General features: G+C 38.5%; 1 protein-coding gene across 1 annotated transcript in view; it reads right to left on the bottom strand.

Moving 5' to 3' along the window:
• Positions 1–2,150: 2,150 nt before the first annotated feature.
• Positions 2,151–20,572, bottom strand: part of LOC114648020 (cytochrome P450 2B19-like) — a 40,753-nt gene continuing 22,331 nt past the window's right edge. The window contains exons 7-10 of the mRNA XM_051918776.1: positions 19,006–19,147; positions 14,434–14,621; positions 9,534–9,675; positions 2,151–2,531 (exon numbers count right to left, since the gene is read on the bottom strand). Coding sequence (XP_051774736.1) covers positions 2,350–2,531; positions 9,534–9,675; positions 14,434–14,621; positions 19,006–19,147 — 654 coding nt within the window. The 3' untranslated portion in view covers positions 2,151–2,349. The remainder of the gene's footprint in view (positions 2,532–9,533; positions 9,676–14,433; positions 14,622–19,005; positions 19,148–20,572) is intronic.

Genomic DNA, 20,572 nt, shown 5'->3' with positions numbered 1-20,572 from the left:
GCACTGGAACACCTACTTGTCGAAGATCTCCAATGAAGAGTTCTCACACCCACCCATCTCAGAGGCCAACCCTTTTAAAGGCCCAGTTCTCCAGACAACCACTAAGGAAATTGAACAGGTAGTTAAGAAGATGAAGCACAGGAAAGCCCTGGGACCAGACAATACACCACCGGAGGTCTGGAAGATACTCGGCAGTATTGGTGCCAATCTGCTGGCAACACTCTTCAACTGTATCGTCACTAAAGACCAACACCAATCACAGCCTGGTCCACTAGCATTACGATCCCGATATGGAAAGGCAAAGGAGACATCAGCAACTGTGTAAACTACTGCCTGATTTGCTTATGTTGTCATACCAGGAAGATTTTTTTATGCTTGCTGGATAGAAGATTACAGAACAATGTGGCCATCTCGAACCAATACGGATCAATGTGACCAGTGCGGATTCATCAGTGGCCAGGGCAGCACCGACGCCATACATGCTCTTCAGCTCCTGATGGAGAAACACCAGGAAAAGAACTAGCAGCTTCATGAGGCCTTCCTAGACCTGGAGAAGGTGCTTGAATGAGCACCCCAAAACCTCATATGGCAAGCCCTCTGAACTCATGATGTACCAGAAACCTACATCAAGTGGGCAAAACTGTTTTACACAAAAGTGACCACCATTGTCTTGTGTCCATCCAGCATCTCACTGTCTTTCACCATCAACTTGGGTGTCCACCAGGGACGGGGACTTTCACTCTTGCTTTTCAACCTATGCATAGAAATAACCATTGTGGATCTCCAGACACCGCATCCATGGACACTCCTATACATCAATGATATTGTGCTTACAGAGGAAACTTGGCAGGCCTTAACAAATCTTATGCAGCTATGGAAAACACAACTCGAATTATATGGTCTATGACTGAATATCAAGAAAACAGAATACATGGAGTGTGGTACACAGACTGACAGGAACTTCCAAATTGATGGACAATAAGGTCATTGAATTTAAATACCTGAGGTTGCTTGTTTGTACAGATGGTGAAACCCTCCTGGACGCTCAACCTCATGTCAAGACAGCCTGGCTGAAGTGGCACCAGGTCACTGGCGTCCTCTGTGACTGCAAGATTCCAAACTATCACAAGGAGATCTATAAAGCGGTTGTCTGCTCAGTGTCCATGTATGGGGCCGAATGCTGGCCAGCCTCCACCAAGCCAAGTATACGCTACACGTCATAGAGATGTGAATGCTGCGATGGGTACTTGGCTTCAACAGATTCAACCATGTTATGAATGAAGACATTTGGAAGCTCATGTGCGTGGCGACAATTGATGACAAGCTACGTAGTGCACGGCTCCAATAGTAAGGCCACATCACCCAAAGTGACGACAACTTGGTGTCCAAGACAGCTCTCCACCTAAGTCCACGAGCTAAGCAGAGGATATGCGGTAAGTCAACGTCTCCCCCAGGGTATGCCTTTGACCAGAAGTGGCAATTGGAGTGTTCAACAGCTTCATGAAAGAAGGAAAACAGCTAAAGAAGTCCAGGTGAAAAAAAGAAGACTTCTGACCCTTCAGTAGCACCACCCCTTCTGCCACTTCTATAAATACAACAAGGAGGACAAAGTGAGTGTCAATTTTACAGAATAACAAGAGTGAAGTGCAGATCTTACACCTAAAAACTGCTGATAATACCTTCTTGATCTGTTAGATGGAGTGATCTATTAGGATTCTACTGGGTAGTCTAATATACATTAAACATTTCTGTTTTGCACACATATTAGGAACCATTTCAAAACTTAACCCTTTTCAAATGCAAAGAACCCTTCCTAGAATGAAGGGATTCTTTCTTGAGCAATGGTTCTGTAATGATCCAACAACCCAGTTTAGTGCCATTTTAGAACCATTACATTAAAGAGTGTAAGCACCACAAAGCTGAGCTTACCTTCCCAGCAAAAGTGTATTAAACTTTCCTAATAGTCTTTGCTGCTGTACATGAAGAATTTGGGCATCCTATTAGCGTCACCCTAGTAAATTTGTAGAAAGTTATGCTCTGGGAATGCCTCTTTATTAAGATCAACCAGAGAGTTGAAGAGTTGATAATCCAATCTGTAAATACTTTTCTGCTATTTGTACCCATTTACCGAAAACATTATGTGTAACACCTTTTACAGTTAGGTATATTTATTAAGAAAAAGAGATTAACAGATTACAGATTAACCTACCTTTTACAAGGTAGTATTACAGACAATAAAAAGAAGAACAGGTAGAATCTAGAGTATTGTTTAAGTAGAACATGTGTTTGCTTGCTGATATATTTAATCTCCTCTTGTATTTTAGGCATCTCTATGCTAAAAATGTGTTCCTATCGTGGGATGGCCAAAAACGTATATGGCAGAGGCCTTTTAAAAAATGACTTGGAATCTGGTAGCAGGCTGATATTAGCAGGATCCTCTGTGGAGCGAAAAGAGAAGTTTTGCAGCAGGGTTGTGAAAAACAAGAAGAGCTCCATCTTAGCCAGACCTTCACCTGCACAGATGCGCTTCCCTGAAATATAAAATAATGGTATCTCAATCAGCAGCCCTTGACCTACTGAATACTGTATTTTACTATAAACAAAATGCAAATATAAAACATTGTTCTGTTAGGTCTGGAGTGAAGCTTCAGTTGGTTACCTTTGGAAATGAGTAAAGAATGCTGGCATTACATTTTTCTAGTGTAGTCTTTTTAGTGTTGGACAGAACTTAACCCTTTAACCGCCAACTCCCTAAATATTCCCCACGCCAGGCGAAATCTGAACAATTTTTGTTTTTTTACTTTTTTACATTTTTTTTACATTTTTTACATTTATTCAAGCAGTATTGACCACTAAATGTTGTGCAAGTTGCCAGTGTATACACGAAATCTATAAATGTAACCTGAATTCTCAGCTAAGCAAAACATCTTAATACCAAACCGTGCCCTTTTCAATGGTAGATACTGTCGAAACTGTAAGCGGCCCTTCCACGACAATAAACTTTCATCAACTGCAACTGACGGTCCTGGCATGTAGGGCAACTGAAATGCTTCAAATAAATGATCAATCAAAGGACGTAGCTTGAACAAGTGGTCGCGGTTTGGATCTTTCTTATCTGGCTCGTTTCTGTTGTCATTCAAATGAAAGAATTTCAGCAGCAAAGAGAATCGGTTACGTGTCATGACAGCTGCAAAAATAGGTGTTGCATACATAGGATCTGTAGACCAGTACATCTCAATATCTGGTTTTCTGATTATTCCCATCAACATCAAAATCCCAATGAATTTTTTCATTTCGTTTTCATCAGTGTCAAACCAAGCACGAACACGGGAATGTGGAGGTAAATTGGGATTTTTCTCAATAAACTGTGCTGCATACAGATTTGTCTGATGAACAAAATGTCTGATCAAATCAGGTGACACAAACAGCTCATAAAACTGCTCAGCAGTGTAATTGTTTACATCAACAATAAAGCCACATGTTGCCTCAAACGAATGCAGAAAAGGTAGTTCACCACGGGCAGCAGCCCAGCTGAGATGCTGGGGATACACCCACTCAGCGCGTCATCCGATGCGTCTTCATTCACAATATCATGCAGCGCACGTTGCTGCTCATCACTGTCACTAAAATCTTCTTCAGAACTGCTACAATCATGATCAGAACTGTCCAAAATCGCCTGCAAAGCCTCACTTGAAGTCAGTTTACGTTTCGCCATATTCACAGCTGTTACATGCGAATCACGTCACATGACCGGCCAAAACAACCACAGACTTGTCGAAATACAACGTAGTAATAGTACCCACGCCAAACCGTCAGTTATACTACTTGCCAGGCATTCATATAACCACAGGCAAATGTGCCGGATAATTCCGGCAGTATGGCGTTAGCATTAAAACAACGGTGCCGGATATATCCGGCAGAGGGCGGTGAAGGGGTTAATAGCATGAAGTAACATATTGTAAAATGCTGCATTTTGCAATATCTTATCTTGACTAGAGTTAGGAACATCTAAAGGAAAACTAAAGAAACACTTTACACATTCTACAGATATTTATTTTTGACACCTCAAATGAGGCATTTCTCAACTTCTTTACTGTTAAACATATTATGATATTATCAAGCCATCTTATTTTACATCAGGGTTTCAGGTGACTTGGCATAATCGAGATACATAAACCTGGACATAGTGCCAGCTCCTCACAGGGCCTGCACAAATTCACTCTACATTCCCACAGGACCCATATATATTTGTCTAATAATCTATCACACACAGTATGTATACTGGAAGAAGACCAAAGAACATAAAGAAACTCCCCAGCAGATATGTAGAGAACATGAGGACTCAAAGATACCATCTGGGTATGAGATTCAAACTTAAGATTTAGGATATGAGAGGCAGCAGCATTAAGCAGGGTGTTAATGCTGTGCTACCATTAATTAATACATTTATTTGTTTAATTAATTTGTTAAAATGGATTAATTAATTTAATGCCATTCATATATTAATGACTTGCTTATTTTGAAGTTTTATTTAAAAAACAATGTTAAAAAACATATTTGCTCAGTAAGTAACCTGCTTAAGTTTATAGAATCTTCAGTTTTCTGATGTATAGAGCAGTCATTTAGCAACTAAAACTCACAGTCTACAACACTTCGTAGATCTTCCTTAATGTTATTTCCCATTTCTGTTATTTTTTCTGTGACACTTTGAATTTTATTGGCAAATGCAATACTTCATATTATCATCTTATGTCACATTACATTTTGCTTTAAATCAATGAGTTTTTCTCTGGGAAGTGCTGAGCTAAATACCTTTAGATTTTTAAAGGTTCATAAAATAACAATAAACATTTTCATGGCAGAATAAGTCAAAATAGTTTATGAAAATTATTCAAAATAGATTTCCACAGCTTCACAATGATAAATCTGTTGTGATGGACAGCCGGCGGTTCAGTCCGGTCGGGATGTCCCTGAAAGAAAAGAAAGGAAGAAGGCAGCCTTTTCAGGACACTGCCTCCCCCGGGATGCTAGGTGGCAGCTCCCCGGATTCACTCAGGGCATCCTGGGACATGGAGTCTGTTTCCTCAGCCCTGCTGGGTGCCGTGGGTGCCACCAGGGGGAGCTCACAAAGAACCTGGGGACTCCTACTGTTACTACAATCTGGAAGAACTTTGGAGTCACGAGGACGGAAGCCCGCAGTACTTCTTGGCTACTTGAGGAAGGATGATGTGGCGTTTAACCCGGGAGGAATACTTCATGGACTATTTAAAGGACTGCTGAAGACCCGGCAAGGAGAGCCAGAGTTGGGTGATAGAGTGACAGAGCTGCTGGGAGGAGTGGAGGATTGTAATTATTGATTATTGTTTATTATTTATTATTATTGTTATTGGAAAATTGTGGCGAGTGTGGTGCTTTGTGCACTGTATTTGAAGAAAATTATTAAAATACTTCTTGGTGCTTTTTTACAAGTTTGTCCTGGACGACTGTCTGGTGGGTTTCACGGGGCAACTAGCGTCCACACTGTTTAGTTATCAATATAAAATATATGCCTTTTCTAAATGGTTGATTTATAGTTCAGTGTCCATATTTATCAAGTGTCATAGGATTGGAAAACAGACCTAACTGGCTGAAAACTCTCAGAGTGACAAACATTTTATTCTATTCTTAGGAGAGGAGTAAAAGCAGTTTATCAATTTTCTTAATTTAGGAAACTAAATTATGGTAAGAGTGTATTCTAGCACCATTGAGTGTAAGGCAGATACCAATGATGGCAGATTTCAATCAAGGCAGATATCAATTCTAGTCTATTAAAGAGCATGTGTATGCACACACTGACGCTTGTTCACATGGTAAATTTACAGATTCCAATTAACTTCACTTGTGTGTCCAAACACTGAGAAAATTCACATACGTAGAAGATGAACTGGCAAACACTGCTTGTCTGTATCTGAACAAGAGACTGAATACAGGTCTAAGGAGCTGTGAAGCTGTACCATTAACTGTTGTGTCCTTCTTATAGTTTAATCCATTTGTCAATCCATTTTCTGTATCTGATTTATCCAATTTAGAGTTCTGAGGACTAGTGTATCACAAGACACACTCTTATTCACCTTGGAACAAATTTCAAATGTTTGAACTGTAGCAGAAAAACCTCAAGTTCCTAAGGAAAAACCCACATAGGCATGACAAGAAAACACACAGACAAGAGGCTAATGTGAGATCCCAAGCGAGGACCTTAGAGTTGTCAGGCAGCAGTGTTAAAATCAGTGCCACCCTTTAACATTTCCTGTCGTTCTTTAACACATATGAGGCAAGTACTTGGTCTAAACAAATGCTTCATTAGTCAAGCCTTTTAAATGTTTTCATTCTATGCAGGATTCATAGTAACAGGTGTATGAGGGGTAACTGCAGAAAACGTCTTGTTTGCCTTAAACTTACCAGGATTGAGTTTACTCCTTGAGTTTGCATGGGATAGTGCTGGCATCAGCTGCAGATGGATCCAGTAATCATCATAATAGGGATGTGATTGTGCTTTATGCATCTCAGTCTGAAAGGCCCTCGAACTGAATAATATCAGCCACATCATGACCTCATCCCAGTGGAGACTGAATGGCTGTCCTGATTTGCATTTGTGTGTATGCTACACTGTGCCGGAATGACCTGGAGGTCCAACTGAGGAAGGTGTGCAGCAAAATGTTCTTCCCTGTGCAGTGTACAATATTCCTCTGTGCAAATACATAGTGTGAGAGAATAATATAGTAACATAGTTTGTGTGCATAAAGTGTTATGGTGTATATTAAAAAGAAGTATATAGCATTTGCTCTAGAAATAGAAAAAAAGTGACTGATGCATTAGTTGGGTAAACAGATAAAATGCCCTAGGTAGTTTAATTAGTGGCTGAATTGCATGTACACAGTAAGACTTGACACCTGTCACGTAAAGAGAAAATTTAATAAAAGTAGGGCAAGAGCTGAACTTAAAAAATGTTTGAGAAAGACAGGGATGCAGTACAAGGAGATTTTTATTTTGTGTATGTAAGCTAGTTATGTTCTCTACTAAAATGCCATATGGGTGTGTATGCTAATGAACCAATCAGAGCAAATGTCAGGTTTTATACAAGCATTAACCCAGCTAAATTTTCTATAAAGGTGTGACTCTGTCTTTGCTCTTTGGCCATTCTGTGGCACCTCTGCTTGGGAAACATTCCCTAACAGACTGTTGTGATGGGCTGCTCCCCGTTCATGAACAGAAATTTAATGTGTATGAACAAGCTTCCTCCTGCCTGGTTTCTGACTCATTGAGGTTTTATGGGAACAGCTTTCTTTCCTTAATTTATTTACATTTCTCCAGAATGTATGCAGGTGAGGCAGCCTAGTTTGATGTCAGGAGGTATACAGGCATTAACGAGACACTGTTGTTAATTGGTTCACATAAAATAGCCAAGGGTATAAAAATGGGCAGTGTGTGAAGGGGAGGAGGTCACTGAAATCAAAGGACTATTCCTTCTTTTAACATTTGTGGGGCTAAAGACAGTATGAAAACCATTGGAAGGGTTGATCTTCCCTTATTTTGTTTCTGTAACCTGTTTACATATATATATATCCATCCAGCCATTTATTTTCCAACCTGCTGAATCTGAACACAGGGTCACGGGGGTCTGCTGGAGCCAATCCTAGCCAACACAGGGCACAAGGCAGGAACCAATCCCGGGCAGGGTGCCAACCCACCGCAGCACACACACAAACACACCAAGCACACACTAGGGCCAATTTAGAATCGCCAATCCACCTAACCAGCATGTCTTTGAACTGTGGGAGGAAACCCACGCAGACACGGGGAGAACATGCAAACTCCACGCAGGGAGGACCCGGGAAGCGAACCCAGGTCCCCAGGTCTCCCAACTGCGAGGCAGCAGCGCTACCCACTGTGCCACCGTGCCGCCCCATATATATATATTCAAACTCTTATTCATTTGTTTGTTAAATGTCTTCCAGACTTTTTCATTGAGGTGCAATAAAATCTCTTTTTTACAAGCCCACTGGTATTTTTAGTCTCTGATAAGAATTCACTGGTAGTTGGTTTCAATTACTAAACATCCCGGTCCTGTTACTCCTAAGTGAAAGGAGACGGGTCATCACATTTGGTTAAAGCTCCTCTGCTGTTTGCTTCAGGACAACTATGACTCTTCAGATTTGTGCTTCATTACAATTCACTTAAAAATAGATGGAACTGTGTAAAGATCTAACCTACAGCTGTGTAACTGGACAAAGTTGTATTGAAAAAATGGAAGATAAAATGACATGCTGTTCTTTTACTGCTGGCGGGCTCACAGCTTGATATTCCTTCATTCTCCCCTGACAGAAGGAGAGTATGTCACAGTTTGTAATTCTATATTTAAGTGCTTACATTGGGACTTTTTAAGATGTGACCTTACATATTGAGTAGGGTGTTGTACCGTGTTAGCCATTATGGATGCAATGAGAAGTCAAGCAAAATGGCACCTTTTAGTGGCTAACTGAAAAGATTAAATATGCAAGCCTTCGGGGCAACTCAGGCCCCTTCTTCAGATAGGATGTAAACATTACATTATAATCTTTTTAGTTAACCAATAAATGGTGTAATTTTGCTTGGCTTCTCATTGCAGTTGCAAAAAGAAAAGCATGCATTGTTCCGTGTTTAACATATACCAACATCAATATTCTTTTCAGAAGGCTTAAGCTGCTGTCACGATTCTGTTTTTATTCTAGAACTAGTGATTAAGCCCGTTACAATAACTGGCGCTAGAACAGTAGTGCATAAACATAAGTAGGAACAGTCTATATTAAATGGCAAGGGACTTTGACCTCATTCTTTTTGTTGGTCGTATTTTTCTTTGTCTTTCAGCCTTTCTTTTGTTGATGTTTACTTGCTGAGCTGACCGTTCTTCGTTAGCTGCCGCTGTGTTTTGTGTGTCTTTAATTTTCTGTGACAGTAATACTGTCTTGTACGTCTGTAATATACCTTTAATTTTCTCTGGCGGTAATACTGGCTTGTATGTGGCTGTAATATGCGTCACTGTATTGTGTACCTTTAATTTCCTTTCGCAGTAATACTGGTTTGTATTTCTGTAAAACGCCTCTAACTTTCTCTGACAGTAATATCGCGCATCGCACCGTGCCCCACGCATGCGCACTTCACCAGAAGACACACACACACGGACACCTGGACGCACACAGGAATTTTATTAAAGAGGATACTAGTTTTCACCTGTTAAAATGACCTAATTTGAACTTGAAGTTACTTTGTTACCATTTCCATAACTAAACAGTTCTTATATTCACTGTACTTCATTGTAAAGGAAATGTTTATGTTATGGAACCATATTTGTTAGAGTGGATAGCTCACTTCAAAAACACAACACAGAGCTTGTGCAAGAAAGATACAGTAAATCACAGCAGACATGAATAAGAGCTTTCTCATCAATGGTTTAAAGTTAAATTCAAATCTCTTACTATAAAATGTTTCCCATAGAAAATGTATTAAAGAATTCACACCTGTGGAAAAGGGCATGAAAGCTGAGTTCATCTTGAAGCAGCCATTTTCATCCAAAAAGTGACCAGGGTTGAAGGAATGAGGGGTTGCCCACTTTGTTTTGTCAAACAGCACTGAATAAAGCACAGGGATCACCACTGTATCCTGGACCACCATGGGAAAGAACACAAAGGGAATTATACAGCATTTTTAAAATACTTTTTCTAAGGAAACAATAAATATTAATGTCTTGTTTTAAAATGAAATTCGGTAATTCATCTGTCCATTAATTTTTTTCATTATAGTGTTACTTGGAGATGGACTCCATGTAGGACCACCATCAGAAATTTCTGGGGCCCATACCAGGTACAATTCTGCAACCATACTTCTGTTGAGTAAAAGACTTTAGCCAAAAGATTTGTAAACCTGCCACAAAGTCAAGGTAGACTCTTTCTGCAGAGCCCTAACTAACCTAATCTAACCTAACTTAATCTAATGTAAACAAATCTAACTTAAGATAACCTAACCAAATGAAGTGGAGCGACAATCTCCTCCACTTGTTTATTAAAGAAAAATATGATGTACCAACATATGAAGCAAAACAACAATACACACAGTGTAAATACAGTATACATTTTTTTTTTTGCATGTCTAATCTCAATTTAAGACTTATGTTGACTCTTGTGAGCCTGTAAGCCTATATTCTCTCCACATTGACCACAGGTACTATGCTCCAAGCACATATATATAGAAACACAGAGTAATTTTAATAATTATACTACATTTTACTATTTTACTAATTTAAATTAGTATAATCATACTTTTCTCCTAAACATTCTAGATAAAACCCCATAATAAAAAGTATCACATATAGTACTCAGCTTTTCCTTTGATGAGAAAACCATAAAATATATATTCTTTATTAAATATTAATTTTAAAAGCATCACAATTGATATATTGTGACTAAACCCAGGGACACTGTATCTCAATATGAAACAGAACATATTCCTATCCTAAAACTTTCCAATATGGCCTTGCACAAAGCAATATGCACAGTTTTGCCCTGTGAAAAATATATATGTACAATGAACTCATATCATGAATTTACCGAAAGATTTTACCGGTTGCTCTAAAAATAATACCTTTTACACAACACATAAATGTGATTGGGGTTGATGGTGACTATAAACTGGAAATTAGTATGTAAATGATTTTAAAAAAGTGAAAGGCTTTGTATAAGTTTGCATATTGTAAATATGCAACTCCAGCAAAATGCTATTATCAGCCATCATTAAAAGGAGAGAGTCTGATTATCAGTATTAAATCTAAGGCAACATCATAAAACTTTCCAAAGGAATTTAGTGTCACAGATGTGAATTTCAGATGACCTGGTTACATCACTTGCACTAGTATAATTCCAGATAGGCATTCAAAGGTGAAATGTTCAGCAAAATTCACAGTCATTTATTGACCTTGCAGTTACTCATGGGTTGAACCTGGCCAGAATAAGGGGTGAAACAAGAGACCCATTTCAGTGTGCTGTCCACTGTAGCTGATTATGCATCTGTAGATGAGGTGGTGACATCCATATGGAAGAAATCTACTTATCAGTGTTATATCCTTCATTGCACTTAAGTAAGGATCAAATGAATTCAATGTCTCAGATGTGAAATCCAGATTACAATATGGGACCATTCACACCAATAGAACTCCACAAATCCACACATGAATCCAAATGAGAAAATATTCCACAAAAAATGCAGACATTACTTGACTTTCAAGTACCGCAGATCCAAGAGGTTGCCCAGTGGTGTGACACAGAAATGACACCCCCAACTCATTACATTGTCCATGCTGATATTTCTCAAAAAGGAGGATATACACAGGAGGTGGATCCACAATGAAAAAATTTGCTTATTACTGCATTCCAAGAAATAGTAAATAAAGCTTAATATTAGGTCAGTGTAACAGGTGTGAAATCTAAATGTTCATATGGGCAGACTTCCTAGTGTTTTATGATCATAAGCTTCCAAATGGTGTGATACAAGAACGTTACACCAGTCATTGTGGTGTCCGTGTTGAAAGGCTTACATATTAATGGCCAGGTATACAGTACATCCACTGGTGCTCTAATGTTTAGCTCAGTGTCATAAATGACAAATTCAGCAGACTGGAGCAGACAAACAAGTACACTCAATATGCAGTGTCTAGAAAATAATGGATGATTCAGAGTACCTAATGTAACAGTTCAGTCTTGATGATCACATCACAACAGCTTAGAAATTGTATTAATTCCAACACGACACCATATGGAAATCTCAGCTTTTGTTCTTATAGAAATTATTGAATAATTGACCAGTGGCTAAATAATTATTAGAACTTATCCGATGCTTTTGTGTTTGATCAGTCTGTTTAAGCTGTAGTGACAATCAACCAAAATCAAGTTTATTTATATGTAATCTTCAATATATTTTATTGTAATGTGTTCGCAAATTAATTCTAGTGATAACATGATTTTTGAAGATGTATTTTACACATCATACAAATTAATGAAACCCCTACACTGCTATTGATTTCTACAGTACCATATTAGGAACTTGATAAATAAGAAAATATCTTAAAGAAATCCTGTAGTGGTTAGATACTCATGTAACTGCATAGAATGTACACTTACCACCACAGTAGGGAAGGCTGCTTTCATTAACCATACTCTCCAGAGATCCAATTGGTCCCCTAAGTTGGTTAGACATCTGGGAAGAGATGTCCAGCCATACCCACCACCCAACCACACCCTTCCAGCCCACCCATGCCCATCCTGAAACTTCTTCCTCCCACACCCCAAGCTGGGAAGAAATAACATGGGGTAGTAGGATCAGCTAGGTAGCAGAGACTATAGTCAGATTGTCATCTGTCTTCAAGCACTTGTCAGCGTATAGCAGAGGTCCACTACTGATAGGAGCCAGTGCTTCTGGAGTGGTAAATACTACTAAAAAATTAGTTTACAGCAATCCACTACAGGGTTGCTTTAAGTTACATAATGTAATTTCTTTCGGCTCTTACACAGATGTGAATAGTGTTATGTAATCTTAAAGGAGAATTTATAATAGGCCACTATATAAATACAGTTTGAGTTACATCACAGGACTGTGTGGTAAGGTTATGATTTCAATGCTTTATGTATTAGTATTTGATTAAAGATGTATGTTTGCTTTTTTGTTAAGGAGACAGTCTGGAAGAGTTGTCATTTCAAATATATAAGCATGATACTTTTGCTTGATCAATCTGGTAAATTATGTAGTTTTGAAGAAAAGTACAATATTTTGATAAATAACTCAGTAGATGTATTACAACGATTCTGTGCATCTAATTGTAAAAACAGCAAAGCTACACTAATGAATGGTAATGACATATCTTTCCACTAATCATGTTTTATAACAACTGAGCTCCAATAAGTAAGAGTCATTCAGTTAAATGTTTCAGTCAAAAGAGTAATGGTTTCTATACTTCAGATCCTAAAAGTGCAATCAAATAATATAACACAAATCTTACAAAATCACTGAAATACAATAATCAACACAAAATTGATATTCAGCAACCAAAGATTTTTGAAATCAGTTTATGAAAAATAAAATATGCACAGTGAACAGCAAGCTCTCTGCCTGCAAGGAACAATTCTCCTCTACCTAGTAGTGCTTTTGGCTTCCTATTGGTTCACTATGGAGGGAGGTGGGGCGAGACAGGAACAAGGCTGCTCAAAAAATCTACAAGCAGTGGTGGCCAGCCCAGCTCACTCGTACTGTCTCCTTGGGCTGCCTGGCAGCAAATAGAACCTATGGCGAAGGAGACAGGAGGAACAGCTGTTGCTTACTGGATGTGGTGCTACACAAAGGGTAGGAGGGTAAGGACATGACATATAGCCATCAGCATAAGCTGTAAATGTCCTGGCTGTTGGGGCTGGGCTCCACCACTCCATCATAACAGTGATGGATGTCCGGGCACCAGGCAAGTGATATTTTTATCGGGCCCGGTACGAGAGTACCTCTTGTTCCCCCTGATGGTGGCCCTGAGTCCAGACCTGCAGCACTAAATGTAAGTCAGTGTCCGATCATACACTGTATCCTAGTCCATCACAGGACTTTCATACTGTGCAGTTTATGGAAATATGAAAATCATAGGAGATGTTTGTAAACCAGTAACCCCAAACTAAAGTTGTACAACCAAGAGAAAAACACACAACATCTACAAATGTGAGCACTAGGCTTGGAGCCCAATGTGAAGACAGTAGCACTAAACAATATAACATGATATTGCTACTACAGTAATACAAATTGCAATTAATGCTGAAGTTAAATAAAAAGTAGACTTCAGCGGACTTGTGATAATAGTTACATTGACTTATTCACCCAGCCATCATTTTATACATCGAGTACTTTACAAAGTAAAACAAGACACAAGGGTGGAGGACCAAAAAAATTAAATAATGTAAAAAAAAAATGAAAAGGAAATATTGAGATATACAGAAAAGCCTGACAATGTGCTGCGAATAACATCATAAGCTTAATGTGTAAGATAATTACACATTTACAGTGCAGCACATGTGCACACTCATACAGCACTTACATACTTTTTTGGAACATGAGAGGAAAACTGGAGTACCTAAAGAAAACCCCATGCAAATGACACACAAGCTAAATGCAGATAACAATCAGTTATGGGATCTGAGCGAAGAAGGCTTCATCTAATAGTGGGCAGCCCTACTAATAAATAAACATAACAAAGTGTCATTCATAAGAATTAAATAGGTTAAAACATTCCAGAATAAATTAATTTTCAGACACAATTGTTCATTCTCATTTTGATAAACTGGAAAATTCTAAAAAGGTAAAGAGTTGATTAATTTACAAGCAAAAACAAAGCCTTACCGCTGGGATAGTGTAGCCCCTGAAGATGGTGTCCTTTGTTGTCTTATGAAAACCATTTAAAGGGACAAGATCAATGAACCTCTGAATTTCATGGAGCACAGCATCAGTGTAGGGCATCTTTCTCCGGTCCTCCATGGCTGGGGCACGGTCTCGTCCAATCACCATGTCAATTTCCTTCTGTACCTTTTCTGAATAGGAATAATAAGATCAGTGGCATAAACCTAATAACTCATATGTACTGAACAGTGAAATTAATAAGGACCCCACAAGAAGTGTTTTAATGGACTTCGTATTGAGTGTTCTGCTTGTTGTAGTCATTAATTTGAAAATTCTACTTGCAATTTGTGCCTGTGATATTTGCATTGTTTTTTTGTTATTCTGAAAATACCTTTTTATGATTTGCTTTCTCAATGATCACTGCTAACTTGTGACTTTCTATGCATTGTTTAATTTTATTACTCCTGTTACCATTCACATTACACATCATGTCATCATCTATTAAAGATGATTGCACACAGCTCTTGACATCCATGTGTCACTGTTTTTTTTCCATAGCTCTATTCCTTTACCTTTTTGTGTTAGTGGAAGTTATAAGGTGCTTTTCCAGAACACTCTTGTGTAGGACTTTTTGTGACTGTGTATTCCAAATTCAAATTTCCTTTGCTTTTCTTTGTGTTATTAGATCTTTCTGTATTTTAATCCTTTCCTATTAATATGATTTTGTTTATGCCATTTTCTCTATTTCTACTTAGTCTTTCCTTGGTTTTAACTATTAGAATCTACAACTTTGTTAGGTTTCTGTGCAGATTCCTGGATGGATTCATACAGTCTATACATTGATTTAGATTTTTTTGAACACAAGGATCACAGTTGGTTTTGGTGTAAATTGAGGTCATGTTGGGGAACATGCACTGGTACAGCGTATTGCTGCACCCAACACAGGATGAAACAGATCAAGATCCTGGTTGGCAACTCCCCAGGCAAACACATGGTCTGATACCACCCCCAGGAAATGAGCATCTCTCTGCCTCAGCCAGGTGTCCCCTTAGGTGTTTTGTGAACCAGATCACCCTCAGGGAATCGCGCCACGTGGCAGTAGTGCCATAACTGACGCTCCCTCACAATTCAGGTATTGTGCCTCATTCAGGACTCCATGAGCAACTGCTCATTCAACACAGTCAAACAAGTGGCACCCAAGGATTCTTCAAAGAGACACAGTTCTGAAGGAGTCCAGTCTTGATCTCCGGTCACTGGATAGGATCTGTATCTTGCAACCATGTAGCAATGCAGAAAGCACAACGAATGTAAAAACTTGGACCTTCATCCTTTTGCAAAGATTTTGGGAGTGCCACACACCCCTTTCCAGCAACCCCATGTTCTCCCAATCCACTTACTGACTTCATAGGAAGAGCCACCAGAGACATAAATGTCACTGCTGAAGTAAGTAAATGTCTCGATAAGGTGAACACTCACTCCACAGACAGACATGCTGCTGATGGCTGTACCCAATATGTCATTTAAGCCCTGGATTTTGTTTTTTATCCAGGACACTTAAAAGCCCAGACACTCAGACTTACTCAGTCTCTCAAGAACCCTGATAAAACCTCCATGGACTCCGCAAAGATCACAGCATCGTCGGTATAGTCAAGATCATTGAATCTATCTTCACCAACAGATGCCCCACAGCTGCTAGACACCATGACCCTGCCCAGCACCCAGTCCATGCAAGCATTAAACAGACTAGGAGCAAGAGCACACCCCTGACAAGCCCCAGAATCAACTGGGAAAAACACAGAGGTTCTGCCTCCACTCTGCACAGCACTCACAGTACCAGTGTACAGGCTGGCCATGATATCCAGCAACTTTGGGGGAATCCTGCAAAGTCTTAGGATGTCCCACAGGGCAGCTTAATTAAATGAGTTGAATGTTTTATGAAAATTGACAAAGGCTACAAAGAAACTCTGCGGATATTTGCGTTTGTCTCCATGAGGACCCTTGCTGCCAGGATGCGTTCGATGGTAGACTTATTAGGCGTAAAACTTGACTGCTCCGGTCACTGGTATGTAAGCAAATGATCATGGCACAGAGAGCAGTGTTTGCCCCCTGTAGTTGCAGCAATCCAGGCAATTGAGAAGGTTCAGAATTTTTCCCAATCTCCTCTGACACCCTCTTTATTTTCTATGACACCTGTTAGGGTATTTGGCACCTCCATTTGTCATGGTATTCTTCTATAATTTCACAGATGGAGCGAAGCCTGTGATGTTATTGGAGTGACAGCTTAAAAGTCATTCCAAACATCCTGAAAGATTGTGAGTTTTAGCAGATAACAATTACGCTCAAACTTTAAAAAACCTTTTGACGATTCAGTTTTTTGATCTCTTGCTTTCACTTCTGACTACTGATTTATGATTATGTTTTCAGTTTGTTTGAAAGATAGGATTGACTTAGGGTGCGAACCTCAGCTCATCTTTTGACTACGCATATCTCCCAGTCTTCTAAATTAAAAAAGAAAGTCATCCTGAGTCAGTACAGCTACCTTCTGTTCATTATAGTCAACATCCTAACACTGATTTCTTATGATTAATGATTTTTTCTTCATTTTTAACCAATCACTAACACTAATGGAACTTGGAATGTTGCTTTGATTTTAATTGCTTCATTTTCTTTCTATAAACAGAGTGACACTTGTAACAGGTCAGAGAATTAAGTAAAATTTCTCAATAGCAAACAGAAAGGTTATTCATTGGATTGAAAATAGTGACTTTTAAGGGCCATTTGAAACCCAAAAGTTAGCTGGTCAACTGTTTGTTTCTATTGCCATATGCTTATAACCTCAGAGCCTTATTATTTTATCAATATAATATTTTAAAGGTAGACATAAATTATAAATATTATTGACTTACAAAACTTTGTCTAGATCTGGGGTCCTCAATCACAGTCCTGGAGGTCCGCAGTGGATGCAAGTTTTTGTTCTAACCCAGTTGCTTAATTAGAAAGCAATTCTTGCCAATAATTTAATTTCATGGCTTGTTAGTGCTTTAACTCTGCTATGTCAGGTCATTCTCATATCCTAGATTTTCTTCCCCTTTCTAAGGATATCATCCAAATGATTTAAAGGCTAAAATTGATAAGTAATTCTCAGTCCTTCAATTTTTTCTCTTCACTTTCCTTCCAAGTATTTAATTAAACCAACTTGTATACGATAAATACACACAGGTGTAAATGGTAACAAGCTAAATGGAGAAATGCTGGTTTCTTTTGTCATTTGCATGTTATTACTAATTAGGAGCAATTAAAAAACAAGAATACAGCTGTTCAAGACTAAAATAAGCAATATGGGTTCAAAATCTTAACAAGCGAAACAACTAAAGTGAAGCAGAAGTGTTACTTGAGCAATAAGTGCTTCTTATTAAGCAAATGGGTTGGAGCAAAAACCTGCAACCACTGCGGCCCTCCAGGACCGTGATTGAGGACCCCTGGTCTAGATCATTAGTGTTAATTATGGCTCCTAAAACATCAACCCATTCAAATGGTGAAGAGTATTAACCATTTAAATAATTTTGCTCTCATTTACTGTTAATGTTGCATGCATTTTAAAACAAAGCACCAGCCTTTCTTTATAAACTCTTGGTGTGGTGATTGATGACCAGCTATCTTTCACTGATCACATTGCCACTGTCTTTTGTCAATGAACATTCACTTCTGTGTAACTGCCACAAGATTTCTGGTTCAGGCATCGGCCCTATCACCTGTGGACTACTGTAACTCTCTGCTGGCAGGAATACCTGAATACACTACAGGTGATTTATAATGCAGTGACATGTCTTGAATTCAGCCTGCCAAGATGGACGCCTATCACTTCTCTTTTCAGGTCACTCCACTGGCTTACTCTATCAGCAGTTAAAATCATTGATGCTTGCCTAACGAGTAGTCAATGGATCAACACCTATATCTATCCAGACTCTCATAAGTTTCTATGCTTTTTCTTGCATACTTAGGTCTACTAGAAAATGGCATCTTATGATGCCACCTCTACATGGAATCAAAGCTCAATACAGATTTGTTTCATGTGTAGCTCCTAACTGGTAGAACAAGCTCCCACACCCCATCTGAAATTTGAGTCCCTCAATATGTCTAAGAAATGTTTGAAAACTCTCTTGTTCTATGAATATCCTTCTAGTTGGTAAGAGTTTTGATGCAAGGTTCTGAGTAGCTAAGATAAGAGTAACAAATCTTGTGTTCTTTTGTGTGGTTTAGAGCTCATCACGTTCAGAAATGAAATTTGTAACTTAGTCCTGCAACCTTTATTGCCAAAGAATCCCTCACACTGATGTTTGTTCCATTATGTTGACCCTTTTTTAAATAAAATCATCTGCTAAGTAAATAAACGTAAATATCCATCCATCCATCCATTATCCAACCCGCTGAATCCGAACACAGGGTCACGGAGGTCTGCTGGAGCCAATCCCAGCCAACACAGGGCACAAGGCAGGAAACAATCCTGAGCAGGGTGCCAACCCACCGCAGCAAACGTAAATATGCAACTTTTCAATTATGTTGAAAACTTCTTACCTTGGATGTGAGGATATTTCATGAGGATCAGCAGTCCATATCTTAGTGTGGTACTGGTGGTCTCTGTCCCCGCCGAAAAAAGATTTAGGACCGTAATATTTAAGTTGTCATGATGAAACTCTGTTGCTGGGTTTTTATCTTCCTTGAATAGGATGAGAGGTATAAATTCACAGTCTACTCAAGATGATCTTGTTTAAACCAATTCAGGGTTGTGGAGGACAAAGCCTATCCTGGCAGAATCAGAAGTTCTAGATGGGATAGACAACTCCAATACAGAGCCACTCAAGCACACATTCACACTAGGCTAGCATAAATTCAGTAATTACTGTAATGTGCATAACATATGGACTGTATTTTGGGTTGTGGGCAGAAAACACCAGAGAAAATTTTACAAAGATCATGCAACCTGCATGCAAACAGCGACCAGGCATAGGATTCATACCAAGGATGCAGAATCCATGAGGCAGCAATCATAGCTACTGTGCCATCCATGAAGTAAACTGGCAAAAAATAATGAATTCCTCTGAATAACATATTCTAGGAATTAAAGTTGCATATATTGAAACCGTATGCACCCCTTTTCTTTTTCCTCTTTAATTTCTTCTTATATTATTATTCATGTTGTTTACAGACCTTACATTTATTACATAAGAACATTAAATATATAAAATATGACTGATAATATTACAGACAAATGTAACCTTTTAATTTTTTTTTTTCATTTCTTTACATTTTTTAAATTTCCCAGGACACTAAAGCAACTTCCTCATAGTGAGTTTACAGATCCACTGCTTTTGTCTAAATGTCACTTGATTTCATCCCCTTGACTAATACGTGATATTCTACTCTTTTGTTTTGCTGACTCCTTGCTATCGTAACTGAATGTGTTCATGGGAATTCCTTACAATGGGGTGTCATTTCTTGATAAAGTTTAATCTCTTCAAACAGTTTGTGTATGAAACCTCAACTGCATTTCAAACCTAGTCTTCTGGTACTGTCAGAGGGGCATAAACCATTCCACCAATATGCTGCGTATTTAAGTTAACATGGCATAATTTATCATTTTTGGAGTTAGAGTTTGTTGATTTTTGCTTTGTTCATCCTAATAGTGTGAATGTTAAGTTAATTGGACACTATAAGTTGATCTTGTGTGATTAAGTATATATATATATATATATATATATATATATATATATATATATATATATATATATATATATATATATATATATATATATATATTGTCGTGGTCAGGGCTGAATTTAGGGTTATTTTAGCTTTTTCCTATAGTGGAGGCCATTTTGCATACCATTGTTAGGGTTGTGTCCCACATTTCTAGGGGCACTTTGGGGGGGGGGGGGGCTGTGACCTTGAGTTCATCAGTAGACAGGATAAGAGGTCAGTGTTTGCATTTAATTTAATCTGATCTGCTGATAAATCCTTCAAAACTTTATTTGTATTCATTTTGTGATTAATTTTACCTAAATTTTGAATGTGATTTTGCCTCTCGTTTGGGTTTTGGTGACTTCATTTTATTTTATTTTTGTTTGTTTTGCCTTTTGCATGC

The sequence above is a fragment of the Erpetoichthys calabaricus genome, chromosome 1 (genome assembly GCF_900747795.2).
Source record: "Erpetoichthys calabaricus chromosome 1, fErpCal1.3, whole genome shotgun sequence".
Lineage (NCBI taxonomy): Eukaryota > Metazoa > Chordata > Cladistia > Polypteriformes > Polypteridae > Erpetoichthys > Erpetoichthys calabaricus.
This window is presented reverse-complemented; position numbering and strand designations above follow the sequence as displayed.